The 18,414-nt window shown below is 41.8% G+C and overlaps 1 protein-coding gene across 2 annotated transcripts in view; it reads right to left on the bottom strand.

Moving 5' to 3' along the window:
• Positions 1-18,414, bottom strand: part of tmc3 (transmembrane channel like 3) — a 178,823-nt gene that overhangs the window by 80,045 nt on the left and 80,364 nt on the right. For both annotated transcript variants that reach the window (XM_078162494.1, XM_078162484.1), the window contains exons 7-12: positions 17,993-18,135; positions 16,852-16,999; positions 16,601-16,644; positions 14,362-14,509; positions 10,232-10,341; positions 10,057-10,135 (exon numbers count right to left, since the gene is read on the bottom strand). In XM_078162494.1, the coding sequence (XP_078018620.1) occupies positions 10,057-10,135; positions 10,232-10,341; positions 14,362-14,509; positions 16,601-16,644; positions 16,852-16,999; positions 17,993-18,135 (672 nt within the window). The remainder of the gene's footprint in view (positions 1-10,056; positions 10,136-10,231; positions 10,342-14,361; positions 14,510-16,600; positions 16,645-16,851; positions 17,000-17,992; positions 18,136-18,414) is intronic.

Raw genomic sequence — 18,414 nt, forward strand, 5'->3', positions numbered from 1 at the left:
ATAAACAGCAATCTGACATATTAGCATTTTTGCACTCCAGATGTTCAAGCACAGTATGAATGGACAGTGATACAGCATCCTCAACAGATATGTTAGGTCGATAAGCAAACTCTAGAGGGTCGAGATTAACAGGAATATTGTTGTTTATGTATGTCTTCACCAGGGGCCCGTTGCACAAAAGTAGGATTTAGACATCCAGGATAAATGACTGAGCTGGGTTCAACAAATCCAGAACAAGAGCGTCCAGGCTTAATTGGTTGCACAAAGACCAAGCCAGGATGAGCAGACACAGATTCATCAAGCCAGGTGAAACCAATCCTGGATCAGTGCGCGCACGTGGCTTCCTCAAATAGACCCCGCCGTGCACAAATACACACCCACTGCTCCGCTGAAACCATCACAATTACAATCCAAATAGTTAATTAACATCTCCGAAAACATAGGCCTACTCTGATTAGGAATCAGTTGAAATTGTAAGTGAAATTGACTCCATATGTGAGTGAAATTGTGTAAATGTAACTCCATCAGACTGTATAACTCATTGATAAATAGAAGAGCTCACTGACTTAATTGCATTTCCCTTTGAGATAAATAAAGTTCCTCTTATCTTATCTTATGTTTGCTCTTCATGCTCCATGCTCCTCTGCTGTTTCATATGTATGCAAGTGTGTGTGTGTGTTTATGTGTGTGCGTGCGTGTGTATGCTGATTGATCATGTGAATATATATATATACACACACATATATATATATATATATATGTATATATGTATGTATGTATGTATATATATGTATATGTATATGTATATATATATATATATATATATATATATATATATATATATATATATGTTTATATATATGTATACATGACTTTTTGATATTGTCGATTAATGAACACTGTGCATTGCATGTGATGTGCACTGATTGGTTTATTAGTCTTCATCTTATAATTTCAGATGGTCTGCAATGCTGACTATCTGATCAGCAATGTTGTGGCAAAGTGGCCTGGCTCAGTCCATGACTCCCAAGTCTTTCGGACCTCTGGAATCTATCAGCACCTATCACAAGGTGAGCCGCACAACCTCTATTAATAACCACTTTTTACATCATGGCTGTGTCAAGAATGTCACTCTTATGAGGTTGTGATGATGAGATTTTGTATTGACAGGTGAATTCTCTGGGGTGTTGCTGGGGGACAGGGGGTATGCCTGCCAGCCTTTTCTCCTCACACCATACACAGACCCTCAGGAAGCACAGCAGGCCTATAATCAATAATGCCCATGCCAGGACAAGGGCCAGGAACGAAATGACCTTTGGCATCCTGAAGGCACGCTTTCACTGTCTTAACCACTTAAGGGTCAGCCCTTTGAGGGTATGTGACATCACTGTGGCCTGTGATGTCCTCCACAATGTGGCCTGCCTGAGGAAGGAGAGGCCCCCCAGAGTGCCATCACACATGGACTGGGACAATCCTGCCATCTTCCCTGATGACAACAGTGGTCAGCTGGTCAGGGACCAATATGTGTTAAATTATTTTAGTTAACACGCATGCTTTAAATTTCAGTTAAATATGGCCTGCATTAGCAGAGGAATTTGTGTTTTTTTTATTCAGTTTAAACTGATTTGGCCTCTTATGTTGTTTGTGCTATATACTGTGTGTATACAAGCTTGCAGGGAGGCTACTGCATCCATTCATTTGTCTGTTCATTTGTTGTGTATGGATTTGTCCTGCATTTATTTCAGTGTGCAGGCATGCAGGGTGTATCATATGCAGACCTTTGAATGTGTATTTATTCTTGTGTTGTATAATATGCTTTGATTCCGTGCTTTCTATCTTGTAGAGTCACTGTGTGACTTCAGTTTTGAAAGGAGCTGATGTTTACTTGCTTTGATTTGTCCTTATTCAATAAAGGAACTTCATGTTACTCTTTGATGTGTATTTATATTTATATGGGATGTGTATTTTATATATAGTCTATGTAAAACTATAAATTATCTAATGATTGCAAAATCATCTAAAATCATCATTTATCTAAAATGATTGCAATTAATGATCACAAATGTTTAAATAATGACAGTGGGTCTGGTTGAATGTGATAACAGTGTGCAGTGGGCAGTGGAATAACTATTGGTTTCCGTTTGTGGTGACTGCTGACTGAGATAAGGGATGAGATTAAATAGATCCTGGAACTTAGCCTGATCTGGAGCAGGCTCGCTCCACAGAATAAATCTCCATGGTAACTTATGTCATAACATATCCCGCTTTCCACTATTCCGCTTCTGTGCAACCAGATCACGGATAAGTTGAGCCAGGATAACCAAGGTATCCCGGCTTAATCCCTTATCCTAGTTTTGTGCAATAGGCCCCAGCTTCTCAAAACATTTCATAATCACAGGTGTTAAGGCAACAGGTCTGTAATCACCAAGACAAGATGCAGGGGTTTTCTTAGGAACAGGCACAAATAGCCGCTTTTCCACCAACATTTCCAGAAACTTTTATTACCAGGAATTTAATTAATAATTACCTGGGTAAAATAATTCCTGGTAATCTGTGTGGTTTGCGTTTCCACTGCACCTCAAAGTTGCGGTAAAGTTATTCAAATTAGCGTGATGAAGTAGATGATTCGGCGTGTGTCCTGTATTTAGTGCCGCCAGCTTGGCCGGTTACGTGCTGGTAGAGTTGGGGCTGTTTGTCTCATCCAGCAGCGAGGTTGAAAAGTATTTTAAGATAAGTGTCAAACTAAGATAGTCTACATACAGACAGCTGTCATTTCAGCTTACGTCGATGTATGTGTGAGTGGGGAGGAGTTCAGCGCCGGCACAAAAGAACCAATACCATTAGCGCTTATCAATACTACAGTCTTTGATAATTTAGCCCCAGGGCTAATTCAGTACCGGGTTTCAGTACCCATCCTTAATCAAAACAGAAACGAAGTGGAGCCTGTAGAAATTAAATAAAGTTTGCAGCGGCTGCCCATACCAGTGCGGAATGCTGCGTGTGTGCTCCACCGATAAGCGTTCTACAGCACACCGCCCCTCAGAAATTCTGGGTAATCTGAAAAGTCCTACCCCCCTACTAGGTACTTTCACTAAGATCATCTGATCAGAAACTCCTGATGGTCCCCCGCACCCATTTCAAAACATGAGGAGATTGTTCTTTCCAGGCCAGTGCTCCACGCTTTTGGAATGCACTACCTCTGACTCTGCGTAGCATAGAGTCCACTGAAGGTTTTAAGAGAGAACTAAAAACTTATCTTTTTAGACAGGCTTTTTACTGAAGTTGATGTTTTTGGGCCTCTGTGACTTTATCTGTTTTCTGTGCCGTTGTGTGTTTTCTGTGTTGTCTTTGTATTTTATTGCTTTTTATTCTTGCTGTAAAGCACTGTGATTTTATCTGTGAAAAGTGCTATAGAAATAAAATTTACTTACTTACTTACTTACTTACGTTTTCCAGGGCAAATTTGGGGTTGAGGGAAAGTTTTTTACGCAGGTGATTTTGGTGGTAACGCACAGAGGTTTTTCAAAATCCTGGGTAAATGAGAAAAGTTCCTGCAGTGGAAAAGGGGCTAATGACGATGATACGCATGTTGGTACTTAACATTGTGACAGTGACAGGTTAAAAATGTCTGTAAAAACACGATAGCTGACTAGAGCAAGACTTTAGGACTCGAGGTAAGATACCATCTGACCCAGCGGCCTTGCCTGTTTTAACAGATTTAAACACTCTACTCACGTCAGCCTCTATCACCTGATAAGAGGTCTCGCTGTGCTGATTACTTGTGAGGATGTGATCCAACTCAGGCTCCGTATTCTGCTCAAAGCGAGCATAAAACCCGCTAAGCTCTTCCAGGAAGGAAGCGGTGGAGTTTGTCAGTCTGCTCGGCTTGTTTTTGTAGCCCGTGAAGTCCTGAAAGCGCCTTGCATCTCTGTTACTGTAATGCTGCTCCAATTTATGCCGGTGTTGGTCTTTGACTGACTTGATGGCGCTTCTCAGCGCATACCTGGCCTCCTTGTAATGCTCAGTGTCCCCCGCTTTAAAAGCTGCAGATCTTTCTTTCAGCCTCTGGCGAACAGTGCCATTCATCCACGGTTTCTGATTCGGATTTGAGCAGATTGTCCAGGTGGGTATACAGGTATCCACACAGAATTTCACATAGCTAGTAACAACATCAGTATCGTCGTCCAGATTCAGGGGGTCTCTGAAAACCGCCCAGTCAGTTGCTTCAAAACAGCCCTGGAGTCTGAGTTCGTTATCCTCCGACCAGTGCTGAACCGTCCTCATGATGGGTTTTGTACGCTTAACCTCCTGCTTATAAACAGGTAGCATAAGCACAGATGAGTGGTCTGATTTCCCAAAGTGAGGCCGTGGAATAGATCTGTACACTCCCTTGATGGTGGGACAGTGGCTAGGAAGCCCACTCTGGGGCATGTTCCTTCCCTGTGGAGGGTGTAGCTTTTCATCCTCATCTTCATCACGGTCATCAACATGACAGCCCTTGTGAGGTTCTGGGATTTATCTGGTTTGCAGATATTATGAAGCACTGCACAGGCTGTTATGACCTTGCAGACTTTTTCTGGTGACAGCCGCACCTCTCCATGTAAAACATTGAAATGCCTCTCCAGTTGTTCAATACACCGTTCAACCACTGTGCTTGTTTTCTTTTGGGCCCTAACAGTTGATACAAATAAATGGTCAGAATTTAATTTAAAGCAACTTAAAATAATGCAGATAATGTTCAATACATGACAGTGTAGGCTTTTTGTAGGAAATATTTAAACTACCATGATACTCTATATGTGTTTACTCCTTACATGTTGTTTTCACATATACTCATTAAAGGCCATTGTTCAGTTACCTGTTGTAATTTAGTTGCGGTCCCGGGTCAGGACGGAGGTAGGGTGTAAGGAGCCATGGCCTGCATGGATAGCCACTGTCCCCTAACAAGTGGCAACAGGCTGGCATATAATGTCCCTCGAACAGCTGTCTCAGGCCACTCTCGGACAGTATTCTGGCATCGTGGGTGGAGCCTGGCCATTTTGCTACAATGTCCAAAATCATGTAGTCAGCACCAAAGAAAATTTGAACATTGACTCTGTGGTAGCACTTTATGTTTACAAAAACATATTCATTTTGAGCTAGTGCGTTGATGCGGATGTGCGTCCCATCAATGACACCTACACCTACACCTACTTTTGTGAGTCTGCAAGGTGTGGACATTCAGTGGAAAAGAAATGAACTGTGTCACAATATGAGGCTGCAAGTGCTGTAATTGTTTCTGTGATCACTCTGCTGATAGAAGGCTGGGACAGACCCAAGTCATCACTGCTGCACTGTTGCATTTTTCCTGTTGCTAAATATCTTAGCGTTGTGGTCACTTTCATTTCTGCCGTTATAGTGTTAGTATGCTCTGTGGGGGATGTGAGCGCATCTCTAACAAGATTGACCACAAACATTATACCTGCACGATCTAATCTGTAGCGTTTCATTAACTCACTGTCATCCAGCGTTTTGAGTGGATGTCTTCGTCTTCTTTGTATTTCCGCAATTTTCTCCTCTGCTTAAGAAACTCTTAGTGCTAGGAAGCTTTGTGAATACAGCCCCTGGTCTTCTGTCTATGGTTTATTGACTTACATAACCTTTTAGTTTTTAAGCTGTACAAATATAAAGGATATGAAATACTGAAAAATACCAATGTAGGCACTGGGGAAATATTGCTAGTGCAAAAAAAAACAAAAAACTAACACACCTTGGGACTCTGCTTATAAATATAAGTGTATCTCTTAGGTTCTGGAACACTTTTGAAACATGTTGTGGCATGTATGCTGGAATAACAAGAATTGTCTAGGGTGGATGCAATCAGCCCAAGCGGCTGTGCAACTTTCTGGCAGAGATTTCACACCATTCCAAACCACCCCCAACACCCTCTCCCGAGCCAGTTTCAATCTGTTTGTGTTCATGTGGAGGGTTCGTCACATTTAGTACCGTCCAAAACCAACTAGTGAGGAGTGTAAGTGAGTTATAATACCCTCTGAAAGCAAGCCTGCATCGATGCTGACTTGCTGACCATGTGCAATGCCATATGGTTTTTGTCATGGAAGACACTCCGTACAAATACAGTTCTGCAACTATCCTCGCAAAAATAACCTGCTAAAACTAAGATTTATAGCATTTATTGGCCTATTGTCATACAGACAATAACATGTTATAAAGAATAAAATATATGCTTCTCTAGTCTCGAGAAAACAGTAGCGTTCCTTTGATTGTAGTGCCATTTATTTACAACAATTGTTACAAAAACCAAGCAGCTTCTAAACGTAAGAGTGAAAACCCAAAAGATGTTTACAAAACAAAAATAAAAAGAAAAGAAATGCTACCAAAGAAGTTGAGGAGTACGCTTTATTTCAATTTAGTTTATTTATTTTTCATATATATCAGTTAATCAACGTATTCCTTTCTATTAATGATAAAAACATAAAATATATATTAAAAAAAAACTAAGGTAAACAATAGCAGCATGTACAGATTAAATTTAAGGCGCTGTATGTAAGAATGTGGCCAAAATGGTTACTGCACTCAAATTCAAAATACTGCCATGAGTCGTGTCCGCCCCCCCTCCCCTACAGATTCGAGGTTGCTGGACAGCGGCACGCTAGAGACCACGGGCGGCTGCCGTGGCAGGGCCGCGTTGCCGTGTCCTTGATCTTCGGTTTTCCAGCGGACCGTTCCAACAAGTCCGGCCTCTCTGCTGCTTACGCTGCTGCCGGGATACAGCTGAGGAGAAGCCGGCTGCTAATGCTATGTACCAGGACACTGCTAACGCTGCTGCCAGGATACAGCTGAGGAGAAGCCGGCTGCTATTGCTATGTACCGGGACACTGCTAATGCTGCTTGCCGTGCTGCTGTAGCTCAGTCATAACTGTAATTGATGCTGAGCTGCGTGACTGGTAGACAGCGGTGGGTGGTGCAACAGGCCAAAACACAAATTCAAAACATAAACATGATTTGCGGACTGTAAAAATGTTTTTTATATGCAAATATTCTGGCTGTACTATTGTTGTCGGTGAGATCAGTATGTTATATGAACATTATTCCATAGTCTCTGTGACATATTAGAATGATTTTACGACTATTTGCTTTAGATTTCTTACATATAGCTCCTTTAAGTGCAACAAATGCATATGAAAAACATAAAATTGGATAAAGTTTACTTTTCACCATTATGTAGACCATAAAACTGGGTTACGCGTTATTTTTCTCCATGGTTACAGAAAGTTACGACAGTTCCTCCTTCCACACAGAGAGGAAAGTTTGTCCCAAAGCTTGCCGTTGTGTGTATCCCTGAGTAACATCCCATGACAGAGGGGGAGTGGGTAGGGTCCAGTTTTGGAAAGGCCCTTGCACTCTACTGAGTGCAATTTTCTAGTTCACACAAAACTGTGTAAATGACAGAAGTTTTACTGTGTTTCTAGCCTTTATGCTAAGCTAACACAACCTGATTTGACGACCTGATTTTTTCTTGAACGATGCAATTCATTTAATGACAAATAATAAAATGTAATAAAATATACAGTACAGGCCAAAAGTTTGGACACACCTTCTCATTCAATGCGTTTTCTTTATTTTCATGACTATTTACATTGTAGATTCTCACTGAAGGCATCAAAACTATGAATGAACACATGTGGAGTTATGTACTTAACAAAAAAAGGTGAAATAACTGAAAACATGTTTTATATTCTAGTTTCTTCAAAATAGCCACCCTTTGCTCTGATTACTGCTTTGCACACTCTTGGCATTCTCTCGATGAGCTTCAAGAGATAGTCACCTGAAATGGTTTTCCAACAGTCTTGAAGGAGTTCCCAGAGGTGTTTAGCACTTGTTGGCCCCTTTGCCTTCACTCTGCGGTCCAGCTCACCCCAAACCATCTCGATTGGGTTCAGGTCCGGTGACTGTGGAGGCCAGGTCATCTGCCGCAGCACTCCATCACTCTCCTTCTTGGTCAAATAGCCCTTACACAGCCTGGAGGTGTGTTTGGGGTCATTGTCCTGTTGAAAAATAAATGATGGTCCAACTAAACGCAAACCGGATGGGATGGCATGTCGCTGCAGGATGCTGTGGTAGCCATGCTGGTTCAGTGTGCCTTCAATTTTGAATAAATCCCCAACAGTGTCACCAGCAAAACACCCCCACACCATCACACCTCCTCCTCCATGCTTCACAGTGGGAACCAGGCATGTGGAATCCATCCATTCACCTTTTCTGCGTCTCACAAAGACACAGCGGTTGGAACCAAAGATCTCAAATTTGGACTCATCAGACCAAAGCACAGATTTCCACTGGTCTAATGTCCATTCCTTGTGTTTCTTGGCCCAAACAAATTTCTTCTGCTTGTTGCCTCTCCTTAGCAGTGGTTTCCTAGCAGCTATTTGACCATGAAGGCCTGATTGGTGCAGTCTCCTCTTAACAGTTGTTCTAGAGATGGGTCTGCTGCTAGAACTCTGTGTGGCATTCATCTGGTCTCTGATCTGAGCTGCTGTTAACTTGCAATTTCTGAGGCTGGTGACTCGGATGAACTTATCCTCAGAAGCAGAGGTGACTCTTGGTCTTCCTTTCCTGGGTCGGTCCTCATGTGTGCCAGTTTCGTTGTAGCGCTTGATGGTTTTTGCGACTCCACTTGGGGACACATTTAAAGTTTTTGCAATTTTCCGGACTGACTGACCTTCATTTCTTAAAGTAATGATGGCCACTCGTTTTTCTTTAGTTAGCTGATTGGTTCTTGCCATAATATGAATTTTAACAGTTGTCCAATAGGGCTGTCGGCTGTGTATTAACCTGACTTCTGCACAACACAACTGATGGTCCCAACCCCATTGATAAAGCAAGAAATTCCACTAATTAACCCTGATAAGGCACACCTGTGAAGTGGAAACCATTTCAGGTGACTACCTCTTGAAGCTCATCGAGAGAATGCCAAGAGTGTGCAAAGCAGTAATCAGAGCAAAGGGTGGCTATTTTGAAGAAACTAGAATATAAAACATGTTTTCAGTTATTTCACCTTTTTTTGTTAAGTACATAACTCCACATGTGTTCATTCATAGTTGTGATGCCTTCAGTGAGAATCTACAATGTAAATAGTCATGAAAATAAAGAAAACGCATTGAATGAGAAGGTGTGTCCAAACTTTTGGCCTGTACTGTATTTTCAACACATGAAACCATACAGTGTAACATGGTGATCCTGTTTATAAAGATAGCTCTTACTATCACTGATTACATAGTAGCTGTGGTTTGGGTGAAATATATTCACTTATCTGTAAATACAAGAAAGATTATGTAGTCAGTGTACATTAATTTAAACAAATGGACTAAATGTTAACATATTAATGTGAAAGTATTGGCAACATCAGCCTACCTCTATATTCACTAAACAACTGGAAAAATGTTATTGGGGTCTCTTTTATGTTTCTTTTGGGAACTGTTTATTCTCGTTACACACATATTTCCACTTGAAACTGCTGATGATGTTTGATGCAGAAAGTTTTTGTACTTACTACCAAAGCAACAGTCCCTCTAAAAACTTTTACAGAATGTCAAACACAGTGAGGTCTGAAGATTACAGTGAGGTCTGATGATTATCCAAAGTAATGGAGCCATTATATCTGAAGGCATGTGTTGCTGAGTGAGGCTTTTCCAGTGTATGTTTTTGAAGAGCAGAAATGTTTTTGTGGCGCTGGCTCAAGTTAAAAATCTCAAAACCTTGGTACATAAAACTAAAATGGTTTGAGTGGCCAAACACCATTTGAGGTTAAGTGAGGAGAAAATGTGGGGTTTTGATTGTAATTAGTTGAACCAACTCATACAACTGAGATTGTTCTAACCTGTGATCACTCATGTTGCTGCCCTGCTGTACCTGACTCTATGATGCAGCCACATCTCCAGATATCAGGAATTCAGTTGATTTTATCTGAACTTAAAGGAATGATGACCATGAAAATAAGACCCATGTTGTTAACAAAAAGCCAGATAATGATTTTTCTTTAGTTTCTATACTCACAGCAGAGCTCATACTGTTGACCTTATCAAGGAGGGCAATGATGAGGCTGTAGAGATTCCCCAGGTATAAAACAAGCACTCTGTACACATCAACATACGATCAATGTTAGTGTGCAGTAAGGCCTGTGATGTTTTATATAAGGTGTTCTGCAGCAGATGTTGGAGTGATGGAGTACCTGGCCAGCTGGAATCTCAGCGAGGTTCGTGGGTGGTACATCTCGAGCTGAGCCACCAGCTCAAAGGCAGAAGGAGCAATCATGGTAATGAGAGAAACCACCACACTCACCTGGAGAAAGGAAATGCGTTTATCAGTCTTAGTCCTCACTAGGGCTGTCAAAATTGCTCAAAAATGACGTTCGAATATTCATTCTAAAAATAACTCATAGGTTCGAACCATTCAAATTTTTTTTTTCGCATTATGTCCACAAGAGGGCAAACTAATACAAGGAAATATACTTCTGTATGTATTAATACAAGGAAACATAATTACTTGTAGGTATTTTTATTTCAACATAAACGTCTTTGAAAACATTTACATACCTACACATTAAAACACATAAAACAATTATCTATAACATTATGTTATAAACGACCGCGGACCTCTCGCTCACCCCCCCTCTCCGAAACCTTGAGGAAGAAGGGAGAAGAGCAAAATCCATCGAGCTCACAACTCAAGGCGCCTGGATGAGGTGGAACCTCCCCAAGAAAACCATCATATGGAGTGAACTGTGGCGGAGCCCTTCCGTATATCCTTTCTACTTCGAGCAGTGTACGACACCTTACCAACCCCAGTCAATTTGCACAGGTGGGGGATGAGGGAGGACCCAATGTGCAGGTTGTGTGGCGGGAAAGGAACAATGGCGCACATTCTGTCAGGGTGCAAGACCGCATTGACACAGGGGAGATACAGGTGGCGCCATGACAAGGCGTTGGCAGTGCTCGCAGACATCCTGGAGCAGGAGAGGAGGAAGAAACAACCAGCCAAAGCAAGGCCACTGCTGAGCACCATCGCCTTTGTGAAAGATGGTCAAAGACCTGTCGCCCACAGCCAAGCCAGGCAGAATCTCCTGCAGTCAGCCCAGGGATGGGAAATGGAGGTTGACCTCGGGAGTAAACTCCACTTCCCAGAGGCAGTGCTGTCCACCACTCAAAGACCCGACATCATCATGTGGTCTCCAGAGGGAAAGAAGATCATCCTGGTGGAGTTGACGGTGCCATGGGAGGAGGGCTGTGAGGAAGCTGCAGAGAGGAAAAACGCCAAATACCAGCAACTTGTCCAAGACTGCCGGGATAAGGGGTGGACAACATGGCTGATAACAGTGGAAGTTGGATGTCGAGGATTCCCAGCTCAATCTGTGTGGAATCTAGTGACCAAAGTTGGACTGAGAGGCCACTTGAAGAAAGCAGCTGTTTGTAGGCTGGGAGAAGTGTCAGAGAGAGCCTCCTGTTGGCTCTGGCACAAGAGAGAGGACACAAGCTGGAAGCCGGGAGGAGAGGGGCAGTGACCTGGCCAATCACTGCTGACCCGCCAACTGGAGGGTGTTGTGGTTAAGGGTCGAAACACCCAGAGAAGGTTGGGGACCACCTGATGACCTCTCCTCCAGGCCAAGGCTTCACCCATTAGAAATGGGTGTATGTTAGCATCGTAGATGTATTATACAACTATCAGTTCAACATGTCATCCTATTAGACATTTGTCATAATTAGTGTATGAATTTTTGAGTTATGGTCAAAAACATATTTTGTGGGGTCACAGTGACCTTTGACCATAGAATTCTAATCAGTTCATCCTTGAATCTACGTGGACATTTGTGCCAAATTTGAGGGATTGAGATAATGCATTCACAATAATGAGATGGACACAAGGTCGTAGTGATCTTGACTTTCGACCACCAAAATTTAATCAGCTCATTGTTATCCAAGCGCGAGGAAATGTGAGGAAATTCCTGAAAGGCCTTCTTGAGATAGCTCGTTTATAAGACTAAGATAGACATAAGGCCAAAGTGACCTTGACCTCTGACCACCAAATTCTAATCAGTTCATTGCTGAGTCCAACCAAATGCATGTTTGTGGCAAATTTGAGGAAATTCCCTCAAGTGCTTGTTGAGATATCCCATTCACAAGAATGAGATGGGCGAAATGCTATAGTGACTTTAACCTTGACCTTTGACCATCACAATCAAATAATTTTATCCTTAAGTCAAAGTGGGTGTTTGTGCCAAATTTAAAGCAACTTTATCAAATAGTTTTTGAGATATTGCGTTAATGAGAATTAGATAGACAACCCAAAAGCATAATGCCTCTTGCCACGAGTCTCGCCGGAGCAAGGGCAGAAAAATACTTTCGTGCTAATACTGTACAATACAAACCTGTATTTCACATACATGCCTGTTAGCAGGAGAAATGCTCCGTGACACGCCGCAGCTCTGTTAAAAATAGACAAGCCGCATATTTTAATTGGCTTTAGGGATATTTCTGGAGCACGCTGCAGCGTATGCTGGAATCATAGTGGCTGGGATCAGTTTGGGTGGCTGCACAGTCACCTGGCAGTGATCTGTGTTTTACTGCCGCCCTCAGACAGTAATACCCCGCCTCCCTTCCTTCTGTTCTCTTCTCACGGAGGCAGCTATCGATGGACATCGCCCAGCTAAGTTACGCCCAGTTAAGTGAACACTGATCTTTGTTTCCCATTTAATTTGAGCTCCAACCGGCCGCATCATTTCCATACGGTATCGTTTATTCTAGAATCGGGACTGTTTACATGTGCATATTGGTATAATTCCACTGTGTCTACTGTTGTTTGAACTGATACTGTACATATTGGTATAATTTACTGTGAGCTGTTTGTACTGGTACTGTGCATTCTGGTATGATTATTTGCATTACTATTTGTTTTTTCTTCAGATAAATCTGATAATTGTTGCTCGGTCTCTTTATTCATTTATTTAGTAGAGTGTCCACACACCTTCTCATTCTACATATACATAGAGGTATACCGGTGGGTTTACAGCATACATTTTATTTAACTTAGAGTCTAATAGAGTCATATTATTGATTATCTCTGATCCCCACGGTCAATTTGGTCGTTGCAACAGTGCGACGCAACACCATTGCTGCTAGGTGGCGCCAAGCTAAAAAAAAAAAAGAATCCTATCTGTTGCCTCTTTAATAAGCAAATGTAGTGTAATGTACTCATGCAATTTAGTGTTTTTGCTCTGCCTTCAAGTTGACTTTATACCTGTTAAAGCAATGTACTCTGTACACTTACAGTCACACACTGGTTTATTATTTCATGTATTTTCATGACACACACCCTCATTGAGCATTTAAGAACTATGGTGGAAAGTACCTAGGATTCAATGTGCATCATTTTTTTTTTAAATAGCATGAGGATGAGCTCAAATATATTGGTGGAAAGTTAGGGGGACTCCAGCTTGGCCTAATATGGCCTGGAAATGTGAGTTGGGCCCAGATTGCCCGGAAAAGCATTACACAGTTAAAACTGGCTTCGGCGAAAAAGGGAAAAACCGTGACACTATTATGTTCGGGCTCAAGTGGGTAAGATTAAAAGAAAAAAGGTGGAGACTCAACAGAATCTTCACCAGCATAAAAGGGGATGCACAGAAAGAGAAACGTCAGTCCTGCTCCGGAGCTCGACTCATTGAGTTGTATGTGTTGTTGCCTGCGAGCACATTAAACTCAGTTGCACCTGATTCTATGTGTCTCCAGTGATTTTTTTGACCTCTGAGTATTTGAGTTTGAGTTGCGTAATAGACAACAAAGTTAGTTTAAATCGGGAAGTTGAGGGCGAGGTCGGGAGCCATCAGGCCCAGCTCCAGGCCCCGAATTCTGCTTCATCACAAACTTAAGACTAAATGATTAATAACTCGCATATAAATAATGGATAATTCAGAAATTACAATATTCATTAGTTGCAGCTCCTTTTCAAATATTAATTCATATTACCATATAAAGTATATTAAATTTAAAACAACACATTTTAACTTTTAAGATTAAATTAGACCTATCAAAAGTAGATTATTTTCATCACCATCATCATGGGTACAATACATGACTTACAAACTGTATTTTCATCAGGAGCTGAACGCTTATCAGATTATGGGATCCTGATAGAACAGCAGCCTCTTTTAAGTGAATGAAATGATGAGCTGTCACTGACACTAGTCATCTTCCACTGGAGCAGTCTTAGGTCTCCGTTTTCATTGATTCCTTGGAACTGTATTGTATGTTGGATAATCTAATCAAACTAATGATGATGAGGATGATGTCCAATCTGTTCTGCTACCTCATTCTTTTCCCACAGTGTCAGCTCTGGCTTCTCCTGCTCTAGTTTCTGAGAGCGGTCCACCACAAAGTAGATGATGTAGATGCTGCCAGCCAGAGATAGTAGCACCAGAATGTTAGCTAAGATTCGTAGACTAATCAGAACTGCCCTGAAGAAACACACAAATACACAGAAATAAATCAGTGAGGGAGCACAGATTTCATCTTAAAAATCTGAAAGTTTACAGAAGTTCTTCGAAATGTTTTATGTATGTATTTATAGCTTAGAGGTTATATAAGGGCATCTGTAGTCTTTACTGGGAACCAGAGAAATCTGCAAGCTAATCTCAAGGCAAATGAATCAAATGCAACTGGACTTTGTTTTGTCTTAGAAGACGTTTCACCTCTTATCCAAGAGGCTTCATCAGTTCATGCTTGTCAGACTAGGCTGGAACTAGTCTGACAAACTGGTGTGGAAACACCCAGGTATTTAACCTCTGGGGAGGTCTTCACAGGCCAATGATGTCACTGATTCGTTCGTGCTCCAATGGTGTGTCAACGACAGCTGTTGAAACTCCTGCTGCAGTCATTGGAGTCATTAGAGTCACGTGAGGCCATTTGTGAACGACCATTGTTTTTAAAGGTTAGTGTGTTACTGGGTTTGAAATACACAGGGATGCGGTGTTTGTTGAAGATCCTCCTGAGTTTTTCAGATACCCCAGACACATAGGGGATGACAATGTTACAATGTTGAACAATGTAACATTGTCATCCCTTATGTGTCTGGGGTATCTGAAAAACTCGGGAGGATCTTCAACACACTCAGACAAAGACTGGTACATCCAAAAGACCGCACACCACACACTCGGAAGAGCAACCTGGTATACGCTGTTCAGTGCAGTGAGGGATGTCCAGACTTGTACATTGGTGAAACAAAACAACCACTAAATAAACGCATGGCCCAACACAGAAGGGCTCGTCAGGGCAAGACTCAGTTGTCTATTTACACCTCAAGGAGAAAGTACGCTCCTTTGAAGACAGCAATGTGCACATCTTGGACAGGGAAGACAGATGGTTTGAAAGAGGTGTAAAAGAAGCCATCTATGTGAAATTGGAAAAACCATCTCTCAATAGAGGAGGAGGTCTGCAACGCCACCTATCCCCCACCTATAATGCTGTCCATTCATCCTTGCCCAGGAGTCTTAACAGCTTAACCTCTAAAAACAATGGTCGTTCACAAATGGCCTCACGTGACTCTAATGACTCCAACGACCACCGGTGCAGCAGGAGTTTCAACGACCGTCGTTGACACACCATTGGAGCACTAACGAATCAGTGACATCATTGGCCTGTGAAGACCTCCCCAGAGGTTAAATACCTGGGTGTTTCCACACCAGTTTGTCAGACTAGTTCCAGCCTAGTCAGACAAGCATGAACTGATGAAGCCTCTTGGATAAAAGGTAAAATGTCTTCTAAGACAAAATGAAGTCCAGTTGCATTCGATTCATTTGCCTTGAGATAACTATGACCTGGATAAATGAGAATATCCACAGGCCTGCAAGCTAATGTTTTGTTTGCTCTGGTAGAGCCCTCTGGTACCCTTCCACATTTCTAGAAGCCTGAGACATGCAAGGCCAATCACAACCATTTATCTAATATAGGAACTTTGTGTTGAAGCAACTATTGCATCAATATTGAAGGAATTGGGCAGTATATTTTGCTAAAAGAATAATCAACTGCACTTAAAGCTTATCTTGAGAAGAAAGATGTGTTTGATGAACTTCTGACAGGATTTAACATTAGTTTAATATATCAAATCATAATATACAAGCTTATCTCTGAAAGGCGTAGTCTGTTTACAATTTACTGTGACTCAGGGAGTTTTTTTTTCCCACCACAATATGACTAGCTGGTACCACTGTGCTGTGATTGTCAGTTTCCACTGTCAGGACCTAAAAATAGAGAGTTTCCAAAGTAATTTGCATTTGCGATGTGGTCTGGCAATGTGAGGCTAGCTGTTGTCGGCCACTACAATCATATGGCATACTCTTCTCACTGCAAAACACAATCCAATACACCCTTTACAAAAGTCTTTCTCTCCTTTTCTAAAGCCTGCACAGCATACACCAGCTCTGAGTCTAACTATAGAGATTTCACATGCTGGATGCTATATATCAGCTGAGTTTGAAAATGATTAAGGGGGGGGGGGGCATATACAGACAGTATGCAAAAACAAATTAACAAGTAGCAAAGACACCTACAGACTGGTATCCTTCTTCTTTTCCTGCTCCTCAACAATGGCTTCCTGTGCAGAAAAACATTTAGCATTATGTTGTTATGATACCGTACTGTCATTAGCATTGGTTAGAATTGCTGTTAGTAGCTTGAGAGTAAATGCAGTCAGTCCCAATTTTTGATTCATAGTGTTCTATGCATAGAATGGGAAATGGGGAAAAGGGATGTCTGTGCTTGGACCATCAATAAAGCTTATCTGGATATGTGTGTCTCTGACCCTGATGTTGTTGATGATGGCAGCTCCTTTGCTCTCTGCAGCCTCTGGGTTTCCTATCAGGTAATCCCAAGCACAGAAAACTCTCCAGCAGAACGTGAAGTTCTCATCAGAGGCACTGGCCAGGCTCAGACGAGAGTTCTTAGCCATTCTGCAGGAGTATTATTATTCAGAGCATAAACCACACGATATATTATCACAGCATTGTTGTTAGGATAGTGATGCTAGTCATGTGAAAACTGGCCAGGTTTTCATGGAATTAGTGGAAATTTCTATTTTTTAGAGAAAAGATGGTTTTGTGACCTCTTAACCCTTCCTCTGCCTGACAGCCTCCTTCACTGCTGGTGTCTTAGGGTGCTACCACGACAGGCAATGATGAGCTACCAACCACAACTTTAAGCAGCCACCTCCACAATGGATGCTTTGAACATTGCCCACTTGGATTTCATTTCCCCAACCTCCCCTGTCATGCATGAAATGTTTGTGGAGGGTTAAAGGAGTTAAAGACTTTGTGGACAGGGGCCTCAGACAGCCATTCCCAGTTCTCCCTCACTACATGTTTGGGTTTACCAGTTCTCCCCCAACGTCACTCTGCTCCTCTTTTCACCTAAGTGACCAAGACATATTACTGACCAGGGACTGTATAATCCTGCTGGGGGACTTTGACATTTATGTGGACAATGACGAAGAAACTTGGAGATGGGTGATTGGGAGGTATGGCCTGCCTGATCTAAACCTGCATGGTGTCATGTTATTGAACTTCTGTGCTAGCCATGAACTGGCCATAACAAACACCATGTTTGAGCATAGGGTGGTTGTTACGGCCTGTGCTAGTCATGGACTGGCCATAACAAACACCATGTTTGAGCATAGGATGGTTCATAAGTGTACTTAGAACCGAGTTATTCAGCCAGTGTTAATTCAGTTAGGGCACTAAAACCAACAAAACCAAACTTTTCATTCCAGGCTTTATACTTTTCACTTTTTGTGCTTTTGGTGACTTGACACATGACACAATCTAATCATTATCTTCTACAGACCTGATTTGAAAACCTGATTAAGTCATCCTCAGGCATTACATCACATTATTATATCATCAAGTCATTATCAAATTAGTATGAGTTGTAAAGAGTGTAATAATTACTTTCTTAACAGAATGATGAAACTGTAGGCAAAGACAGCCATCCCAACCAGGAAGTAGGCGAGAGGCAACCGGTAACCTGCACTGCCAATTTTCCTCACCCTGCCATAGTAACCATAGAATAACACAGAGTATTGCAGGTAGCCCTGTGGAGATCAAACACACACATACAACAGGTTCACAACAAATACAAGGGGGTACAGTACATAATTACATGACAAGGAAATCAACTACAACTAAAGAGTATAAAGAGGATACAGTCTAATGTATCTTAAACATAAACAGGTAAAGACAGAATCATTAGAGATCAGCATGAAGGCTAAGACTGTTTATTGGATCTTATCAGATACATACTTGGTCCAGAGCAAGGTTGTGTAAAAAACTACAAGCTCAAATGCCATTAACTGATATTCATGGTGTGCAGA

This window comes from Epinephelus lanceolatus, chromosome 2, assembly GCF_041903045.1.
Source record: "Epinephelus lanceolatus isolate andai-2023 chromosome 2, ASM4190304v1, whole genome shotgun sequence".
NCBI lineage: Eukaryota > Metazoa > Chordata > Actinopteri > Perciformes > Serranidae > Epinephelus > Epinephelus lanceolatus.